The following is an 11,035-nucleotide window of genomic DNA, read 5'->3' on the forward strand; positions in this document are numbered from 1 at the left end:
CTTGATTCGCTTTAAAATTTTATCCTTCAAATCTGTTACTAATCTATATAGACACTTCACGCCGAAACCTGACTACCAAAACACGGCGGCGATAAGGTCCCGCCCAATCTGGCTGTCAACAAATCGCCATATCTCACCCGTAATGGGATGATTAGGGTAGATCTCCGAATTCCGAAACCAGCCAATCAGAATGCAGCATTCCATTAAGCTCATGTGGCACTTTGGGAGATCTTGAAATTTGGCACGGCGATTTTTGACTTGCTAGATAAATGTAAATTGAGGCTTGTTTAAAAACCACTTGGTATAAATGTTTGATTCAGTTTGCCAACAAACCTTGTATACATTCGTCCATACTTGGGACTTAGGCATTTGTTGTTCGTGTTTTCATAAATCTTTATGTTGTTTATTTACATAAAATTAATTCCTGTTTTGTAAACAGATTGGAAAACACTAAAACAGTTTGTGACTATTTGGAACCAATATTTGGAAAATCAGGAATTATTTAAAACACTTACAAGACAATTGAGGAGTTGTTGTTTTTGTGATTTTGAAACCACCGCGATATGATATAAATGTACGGAACCACAATGCAAGGTGGCTATTTAGACGGAAGCGGATTCCAGAATGGTCTCTACGCTCCTCTCGGATATGACGGAAGTTCAATAAAGCTCCATCATGGCCATTTCCAAGAAACACAAGAAAACTGCTATCATGGATACAACAGCCCGCTTTCCGGAAGTGTTCATTACACATCGCGCGAGCCGCCATCATATTCCGAATCCGCGGTGTTCCAAAATGGCTACATTTCCGGAGCCGGATCGCCTTACTATAAAATGGCCGGAAATACTGAGTTTACAGGACTTTCCAGAGAAGGTATGCTTCTTAAGACAGACATTGTTGACAACCATATGGCCGAAGGTGTGATTGGTCAACGGTACGAAAGTGAAGTGAACGAAATGACTGGGGTACCAAGCGACCAACACCAACAGACAAGTGATCAACATAATCTAAAGCTAGTTTCTGAACACATTTCAGAATTTAAAACTGACTTAAACTTACAAGAACCTTTACCGACCGAGAATTCCTCCGAATGTTTGAATTCTGTTGAATTAAAAGAAACAGACGAACTCTGCAAAGCAGACGACAGTGTTGAAAGTGGCGCGCTCGCAACTGATGACGACAAAGCGCGCGGAAATTCTGATGTTAAACCGGCTTTGTCGTATATTGCTCTCATAGCAAAAGCTATACTGGAGTCTAACCAGAAAAGACTGAGTTTAGGTTCGATTTATAATTGGATCGAAAAGAACTATCCATATTACATTAACAAAGGTCAGGGATGGCGAAACAGCGTCCGTCATAACCTGTCGTTAAATGATTGTTTCATTAAAGCAGGCCGCTGTGAGGACGGGAAGGGGAACTATTGGGCCATCCATCCGGCCAATATCCAGGACTTCATGCGAGGGGACTTCCGTCAAAGGCGGCGCTCCCGCCGCCGCGGCCGAAAGAAGGACTGCGATTTGGGAATGTACCACATGGCGAACGGCTACCTCGGAACGACACCGCCCATTGCCCCAAGTGTTCCATTTAACCCAGCCCCAGCGCTCAGTTCGATTTACTCCCCCTATACGGAGGCGGAGCGGCGCGCCTACCGTCTCGACGACGCTCTCTTGCGACAGAACATGAACAATCCTTTCATGAAATGGTACCATGGAAACGGTAGCTATGGCAACCAGACGCCCGGATGTAACAGCGCCGTTTACAACAGCCCTTCACCCCAATGGCAGACGGGATATCCGGAACAACCCACATATCCGCTCAACGCCGCTCTTTCGACTAGGTGGGTACTTTGAAACAAGCCAATCAGTTTATGAATGATTGCCCAATTTGTTGACCATTCTTCAGCTAAAATTTTGTAGCATTGCTCTTTTCTAAATTAGTTAACTTTCAGAAAAGTTCTGTAAAAGTTGTAATGTTTCGCCAGTCAGAATTTTCCATAAATCTACATTCAACCCAAGGTGCTTCAGGGTCCATTCTGAATTTGAATTTCCCTTTTAATCGCTAAAATAAGTTTCAAAAACATCCTAATTTTAGTCAGAAAAATATCGTAAAAGTATCTAGTATCTGTGCGTTGCTGTGATTGTTTGTAATTTCTTATTAGAAACTCTAAAACGCCTTTTCAAGATATCATTTCATAAATCTTAGAAAGGAATACGAAATTATATAAGGTAAATGAATCTATAAAATGATAAGACATTAATGTTTTATATATGAATCTTAAAAGAAAAAGAAATGAATTTTAGATATAGGCATCGTAGACAATACCTTATTTTTAGTTATTTAAAAAAAAGATTCCTTATGAACGAAAATACGAAAATGAAGAGATGATATTTTAAGAATAGCATTCATAAATTAATAAGTATAAAATAGTTTCGAATTAACTACGGAAGTGGTTCCTATGGTTATATCGTTCATTTAAACTTTAATGTTTGTATTCTCTGTATACATAAAATAAGGAAGATTAATACACATTTACAGAGAATAAAACAAAAAAATACATACGTAATTCATTTTAAATATTTCTGAAAAAAAAATATGCATACACTTTTTTTTTAAATTTGTGTATTTTTTATATATATAATTCAGGTATAACATTAAAAAAACACACATAACTATAGCGTTGATTTAAAAAAAAAGTTAATCATTATAATTAATAAGTGACATCATATATAGGGTTCACAGAAGTAATTAATATCTATATACAAATACTTATTTTTGTTTATATAGTCTATGATCAATTTCGTTTGAATTTTGATCATTACATTTCAATTCTAAAAGTGTATCTTATTGTTTCATCTAAAAATTCACACTGTCAATTTTCGTGTTGTTGTTTTTTAAAACAGTCATGTTTATTGTCTTCAAAATCCTTATGTTAAAATATAAATAACATAGTGTACCGATATTTTTTAAATTTCTAAGATAAATATGGAATACAAAAATAACAACCTTACAATCTATCGCTTTTATTATTGTATTTATTTGTGTTTTTTTATTCTGCATGCATTGAATACAATCATACCAAAAAAACAAAAACAAAAGACATTTAATTTTCTTTTCTCAAACAGTTCCACCTATCGGCTTATCGGGGATATGTCGATATTATATTGTGTATATATTAAATTATTATATATAACAGAAGTTCTCCATTTCTGGACCGCTCCTGCCTCTTAAAATCTTAATTTCTTAGTTTAATGATTTATATATAAACTTTCTCAAACGCAGTGCCAATGACTTAAACAAGCCAGTTTAAAAAAAACACATTCAATTGTAAAATAAAATTAAAATGTTCTATTCAAAATATATCTATCAGTAGAGAAAATTTCATTTAAAAAACATAATCATTCATAAAAGAATAAAATGATAAGAGAAAATTGCATAACATACTTAAAAACTGTTCATTCATAAAGAGAAAAATGTATGCCACGCTTAAAATCTATTCGATTTTAAAAGTAAATAATATGTTATGCACTACTTGTACTTATAAACTATTCGTCGGAATCAATAAAAATACAAATCAATTGTATAAAATGAAGGAAAATTATCAAAGCTGGCAATATCAGTCAGCGTTGATGTTATTTTATTTTGTTTATATAATTATAAATACAATATTATAATATACTCTTATACAATAAATTTATCTATAAAAACGTGTTACATCTTTTATTTTTACTGCAACCTAATATGTACATGATACTATAAATGGTTTTATCTTTTTTGCAAAGTCATTCCGTACAACATGGGATCTTAGTTTATTTAAGGATGATTATTTTATCAAAATACCTATCAAAATCTAATTAATCCAATCTTTATAAGACAGATTTGGTGAGAAAAATCAACAATCAAACGATAAGCTCCAATTCTGAACGATAATAAACCGTGTTTGTTTATTTTTAATACTTAAAAGAACGCCGACTGTATGTCCAGTATATATCTTTTTTGAAACTTTTATAAATTGTAAGACCCATATTTATTTCCACACAAAGGTGGCGCTTTACCATTCACTTTAATTATGTGGAACAACTATTTGTCTTATCATATGTTACTTTAATTGATATACAGTCGAACCCCGTAAAATAAACTTCGAGCCTCTGAAAATTCGAACAAAGCGGGAATACTTACTCAGCTAGTGAAATCAGTCCTAAATATTCACTTCGAGCCAACGAGAAGTTTGATCCAAGCGAGTTCGACCCAACGGGGTTCGACTGTATAAATATATAACGGGCCATTCGTATGAGCGATTTTTAGCGGACGCGAACACACACGCGGACAGGGTCTGGCTTGATAAATATAGAAATAGAGACAAAAACTATATTTTATCAACAATAAATAAATTATAATGCATAAAACTTGTCATAAAACAAAACTCGCGGATATCATGAAGCTTTTGAATATTATTTTTACCTGCATGAAAATGAAACATTTTAATAAACCTAGTACATTATTGCATGGCAAACATTTGAATTTGTAAATATGAAAACAATTGCGGCTATTGAAGTAACCTAAATTATTATATACAGATGATATTTCTACTTGAAAATACGATATTAAGTATTTTTTGAGGACACATGTAATATGGACTGGTATTTAATATTTGTCTAAATTTGATCTAGTAGTGATGTAGCTAATCGGATTACTTAATATGGTTTCCGTTTTAAAATACGCTTGAGGGACGCTGACAGTGTGTACATAGAATACAGGCCTACGGACACAACGAAATAGTGTCAATTTTTTTTAATCTTGAATTTCTCATAAGAAAGAAAGATTATATATTTATCTCTTGAAATGCATATCTTTTAACTGATTTTAAATATAAGATTTTCCATAGAATATCAGCATGTATATTTAAACGCATATTATCTTATTTTAAACACATATAACTATCTTATCAAACATATCGCCGTCGGTGTTAGAGTCAATCACGGCTATCATCATAATTGCCAGTTAAAGTGTCCATGTTTAAACAAATATATGTACAAATAGATAAAAATGTGCTAATCCGATAATCTGCCATCGATCACAGAGTTTTAACATCAATAATCTCACCCCCGCTTCTGTTTGAAGCAGCGCCGACGTCTGTGTTTTATATTGACAAAAACAATAATTCGAGGGGTGAAAAATCGAAAAGGTTCTATCTTCTTGTATTTTTTTATGTCACTTAGAACCTTTTCGCACTCACCCTTCGAATTCAATGGACGAGTCATTTAGAAATCCAAATGTATTTTTTTTCCAGACAGACAGACAGACAGACAGTTTATTTCGACTTGTACAATGTACATCGTCATCAACACATATGTTTTTAATTATCAATATCAACGTGTATCCATAGCAACACAAAATGTAGTAACACGAGTACATATACAAAAACCAACACACACAAAAATACGTGATAACTCAAGCTCATTTTGTGTTTTTGGAATAAAAGTCTTTACAATATTAAGAAATGATGTTTATCAACATAATGCAACTGTTTTTTAATCATGCCATGCTTGAATGTGGAAAAATAAGTTGTGCTTGAGTTTGAGAACTGGCTTAAATATTTTCGTCATACTTGGGCCTGGTGACCCCGTAACATTTTGATATTATTTAAAAGGTACGCAAAGAGGAAGACCGTAAATATTATACTGATGCAAATAGTATAAACAAGCTATTTGTGGCTTTGAAATATTGCAAAATTGGGCGCTTCGTCTTGAATTAAAGTGGACATTTTCAGTTGAAATAAAAAACAAAAATGCAAATTACTACTTTAACTTCTTTATCTGCAATGTAATTTCGAACATTTATTTTGCATATTAAAATCAATAAACAAGTGAAAATGGTTTAATGGTATATGTGTCCGTCTCTCACCCAAGAGGTTGTTGGTTCAATCCCCACCAGGGGTACTTTCTCACGAACCAGGAAAGGGACTTGAGAGTGATCTTATAAGCATCATCTTTTGTCACAGTCGAGCTAAAAGAAATTAGTATAAAACTAATCGATAAGTAATACCGTTGGTACCCGATGTATACAAATTAGCTTGTTATTTCATAGAGAAATTGGCAATACTTCTAAATGTGGATGTGTGATAACCCCACATATATTTGGTATTATTTCGTCACCTTAGTGCAATAACTCAATAACAGCATATCGAGGGGGTGAAAGCGAAAAGGTTCTATCTCCTTCTTAATTTAATGTCACTTAGAACCTTTTCGCTTTCACCCCTCTATATATTAATAGAAGCAGATTTTGAGTTCTTCCACTAAGGTGACGATTTGAAAGGGTTTTGCTTACTGAGTATTTAAGCATAAAATAAATTACCGCAATCAAATAAGCCAGAGTATTTCCACTTGCTTCAGAGATATTTATATCTGTATTGTCAATGTGACTTAAATTCCGAAGTTTCATGCGAGAATCTTACACGTTTATAATTATATCTCTGGCCCCGATTTCTCGAAACGAATTATAACTCGATTAAGCTAAGCTCAATATTTTTGGTTTTTAATAAATTGCTTATTAAATCTTAACTTCTTCAAGAGTGTTAATACTTAAGATAGAAAATATTTCATGATGATCAGAATAAACCATTTTTCATTTATCAAAATCCATTTTCATTATGTATTTTGGCTAATTGAAATAAGCGACTTAAGCCAGTTAAGCTTAAGAAGTTTCCAGAAATTTGGGCCTGATAAAGTTTTTACCAACGACAACAACGGTCGGATATAGCAAAAAGGTGTCGTAGTCCGTCCGTCCGTCCGTTTATCTTTTTTTGTTGCAAATAATATTATGAATTATCTGATGACAAATACCTAATATCGAACATGAACTCTCACATGTGAGAGTGATCGGGGTGATACTATATTATTTTTCGATATTAATTGTTTTAGAATAGGACTTGAACGCCAACTTTAAACTAAAAAAAAGGAAACAATTTTCACATTTTTTCTTAACCTATAGCGATAAATAATTAAAATAATAATTAATGAATAACTAATTTCGCCTGGTGTTGTATGAGCTTTTAAACATTAAAATGTGTGTAGCAAAATATGGTAGTTGGTATATAAAATATAAATTCAAACAGCAACAAAATAACCGAACGCATAGACGAACAAACAAACAAAAATATAAAAGTAAAGGACGTAAACGATTAATTATTAAAAAGTGAAAAAAGGTGGATGATTCAAAATTAAAAGCTCCATTTTTCTAACTGTCAATGCCTGTCGTCTGGCATTTTAAGTCAATGCAAACATTTAAAACAAATGCCTAAATCGCAAATATTCACATTATCAATTTTTCGTTCGCAAAAATTATGAAATTGATCTTCGAGCGCGTGGAATGTTAAAAGCTAGATAGAATCCATATTTACAGTAGAGTTTCTGGTAATCTTTTTCTAATCTAGTCAGGATTTTATAATGTCATATTCGATCACTTTATAGAGACATGATTCTAAATATTTGCCACTTCAAGAAGTCAAAATCGAGTGCACTGCTGCGCGCGCATGCTTGCAAATCTAGACGAAATTTTGTCAAACAACTAGATTGTTTTTCTGGTTCGACAGAGTTGTTTATGAAATATGAAATTAAAGAAATAGTAAATCTGGTTAATAAAATTGTTTTCCTACTTGAACCGTACATGAAATATACTTGAGAATTGGAAATTCGATTTAAAAGATTTAGAAATAACAAGTGTCAAACTTAACTTTCACTTCTGCAAAATTAAAAAAAACACCACCAATATTGAAATTCTTTAATAAATCAGACGTCCTTGAACAACAGAACGATTTAAACTACAACGCAGCGTTTGAACAGGACAGCAACATTATATTTGTTTTTACTTTCTGACTGGCAAAACAGTTTTAAAGTTACAATTCTCAATTTATTTATTTTAAGAATCGATAAGAGCTATGAAGATTCCACATGGAGCAAATTTTGTTTTTCTAGTTGTTGTTGTTGTTGTTGGTGCTGATGATGATGATGATGATGATGATGATGATGATGATGATGATGATGATGATGATGATGATGATGATGATGATGATGATGATGAAACTGACGACAATGCAACTGCAGGTGCTTCTGTTGCTGACATATAAATTGAACGAATATTTCATGGATATAAATAATATGTCTAATCATGTATTTTTTTTCCATTTTCAGAAATTACACCACTCCAACACTCGTTTGAGAAGTAGAAGAAAAGCAAAATGGGAGATGAAACAAAACTGGACAAAATGGGAAGAGAAACAAGATGGGAAAAATGGAAAAAGAAACAAAATGGGGGGAAATGGGAAGAGAAACAAAATGGGGAAAATGGGAAGAGAAACGAAATGGGGAAAATGGGTTAAGAAACAAAATGGGAAAAATGGAGGAGAAGCAAAATGGGGAAAATGGGAAAAGAAACAAAATGGGGAAAAATGGGAAGAGAAACAAAATGGGGGAAATGGGAAAAGAAACAAAATGGGAAGAGTAAAACTATGGACCAGCAGCAGGAAAATAGTTTAAGAAACTGTGATCAATACTGTAGACATTTGGAGTTAATTTATTTATTAAAAAAAACATATACAAAATAGTTTAATGAACGATTGCTAAGTTTCTACCCGAAAATGACATTTCAATATTTGTTCAGAATATGTGTCAGTCATTTAAGTACTAGTCACTAATAGGTAGCGATATATATGTATATAAATATTTGTATAATTTAAATGAAAAGGTTTAAAAAAAATATGTGACAAATTTCAGAAAGTGTGTTTCATTTGTCTGATGTGATATTGTTTTCAAAAATGGTTGTTTTATGTTATTGTAAATATTGTAAAAAGTTTATTAATTAAAATAAAAATAAATACGAAAAAATGAATAAAGTCTTTGGTTTGTTTTCGATGTAACAAAAGTGTGCAAAGAGCGTATCAATGGCCTTACATCAAAATGCCGAAGATGCATTTGTTTCTGTATCGGAATTTTACATCACTAAAATCATAAAAGCGAGCCTCATCTAATATGACGAGTTAATAGTCCAATGAGAAAGTGGTGTTGTATCATGTGATCAAAATGTCGAGCAATGATTGGACATCTCACAGAGAAACGAAAATGCCAAACCTTCAGAAATTGTATCTACAAAATTTGTAAATTCAGAATTTTGTAAAAAATAATATGTGGGATCAAACTACCAAATTAAATACTATAAACGTTGCTACTGAAAACATGGAATCCTGTAGCTCCGACATTTGGAAGTGAGGCCATCGAGATTATGACTGTTGTAAATATTTAATGGTCACCAAGCCGGCCACGTTTATTTCCTCTGGGTATTGCCCCCACCCCCACCACACACACACACATACACACACATACACACGCACACGCACACGCACACGCATACGCACACACACACACACACACACGTACGCATTCACAACTTAAGACCATACGTTCAAATCGTGCCAACAAGCGTGATAAAATATTGTTAAAATAACTTGTTTCACGATAGTTATAAAACAAATGCGTTTAAACTTAATAAAAGATCAGAAACCTATTTGTGGAGATATACGCGTAAACACTAAACAGTTATAGTTCTGATGCTATACAATGTACTAAAATAGTTCGCTAACCTTTTACGGATGCTAATCAAGATTATGTTTTTTACGTGTGTTTGTTTTTCTCACAGTACTTAAAATATTTTGTCCTACATCGAGGTTCTATTTTCAACGCTCCTGCCCTGTCGGAGATCTAATACACTAAGTACCAAGCACTTCAAAAATGGACGCGAGAGTTCGGGTTCATTTCAAAATTCTAAGTGTTATCGCCGACACAAATGTTCAATTTGACGTTACCAATTTTATCAGCGAAGAAACTTTTAGAAATCATTATGCAAATAGACCAAAAACACTAAAATAAAATGTCCAGGAAGAAATTAGGTTTATTTTCTCAAATAAAGACAAAACCATGTTGACATTACCACTTACGTCGTGAAGAGAGTGACAACTAGCTTTTACTGTTCTATCTTGTCATGTAGGTAGAACGAAGGCATTGATCTCACTAGCGGATTTAGAGGTGGGTGCATCCGGCGCTCGCCCCCGATAAAATCTTCCAAGTTTACTTTTTTCATCAATATGGGATAAAAAGCGGTAATGAAATACGTTCATTTTGCATTATTTCCGTCTACAAATTGTTAAAAATTTCTTGAGGGAGTAACCCCAAATCCCCATGAAAATACGTTATGCCATACACTTTTGGTTCTGAGGGAGAGGCGCATGTCAAAAGGTTGCGCCCATAAGTTACGCCCCCTCTAATATCAATAACTGGATCCGCCCCTGGATCTCACCGGTTCAATATATTAACTATCAGTTTGTACATAAAAAATCCTTTTAAAGATGCAAGTTTGTTCAAATTATTAGCTTCTATTTAGTCCGTGAACCCCGTGGCTTATTAGACCACTTAATAATTATTTGCCAACTTAGTGAAATAGCTTCATCATTCTGTTTCTTCCTGCATTGCTAGACCACCAGATTCAATTTTTTTTTTTTTTGGTTTTTAATAATATGATCATATTTTTTCGCATGATTTTGTGATCGATATGGAATTTTCCACACGTATGTAAACACATAAAAAATTGTGGAGGTTTTAAAAAATGCACTCTTACCCCCCAAATAAGATTTACCCTAATTAATACAATTGCTTGAATATACCAAAAAGGATGAATACATGTCGAAAACAATGGATCTTATGAATGATACCGAGTTTTATTTGAAAGAAAGGTGCAGAAATCACGGTATTTCGACCTTATGAAACGATAGAAGATCAGAGAATATATTTTAGCACTCGCCAATCATTTAATATTTTTGCGTTTACAGCTAGTAAATACACGGTTACAATCATGTTATCAGTAATAAATATTTTCCATAAATGCATTGTTTAGTAAGTAGTTAAAGGTTTGTTATACATGGGTATGCAATGATTTTGAATAAGAATGTCACCTTAATTGTTTGGGCCTAAAACTATCAGAATTAACGGTA

General features: G+C 33.1%; 1 protein-coding gene across 1 annotated transcript; it reads left to right on the forward strand.

Moving 5' to 3' along the window:
* Positions 1 to 572: 572 nt before the first annotated feature.
* On the forward strand, positions 573 to 8,531 carry LOC128216326 (fork head domain transcription factor slp2-like). The gene is made up of 2 exons (XM_052922886.1): positions 573 to 1,841; positions 8,187 to 8,531. The coding sequence occupies exons 1-2, from the start codon at positions 573 to 575 to the stop codon at positions 8,529 to 8,531; spliced, it is 1,614 nt and encodes a 537-aa protein (XP_052778846.1).
* Positions 8,532 to 11,035: the final 2,504 nt, after the last annotated feature.

The sequence above is a fragment of the Mya arenaria genome, chromosome 14, assembly GCF_026914265.1.
Source record: "Mya arenaria isolate MELC-2E11 chromosome 14, ASM2691426v1".
In the NCBI taxonomy this organism is placed as follows: Eukaryota; Metazoa; Mollusca; class Bivalvia; order Myida; family Myidae; genus Mya; species Mya arenaria.

What these genes read in the sequence shown, in the direction of transcription:
- LOC128216326 (XM_052922886.1), top strand. Translation starts at nt 573, where the DNA reads ATGTACGGAACCACAATGCAAGGTGGCTATTTAGACGGAAGCGGATTC. An exon ending in CCGCTCTTTCGACTAGGTGG is followed by an intron (nt 1,842 to 8,186) that starts GTACTTTGAAAC and finishes TTCCATTTTCAG; the next exon opens with AAATTACACCACTCCAACAC.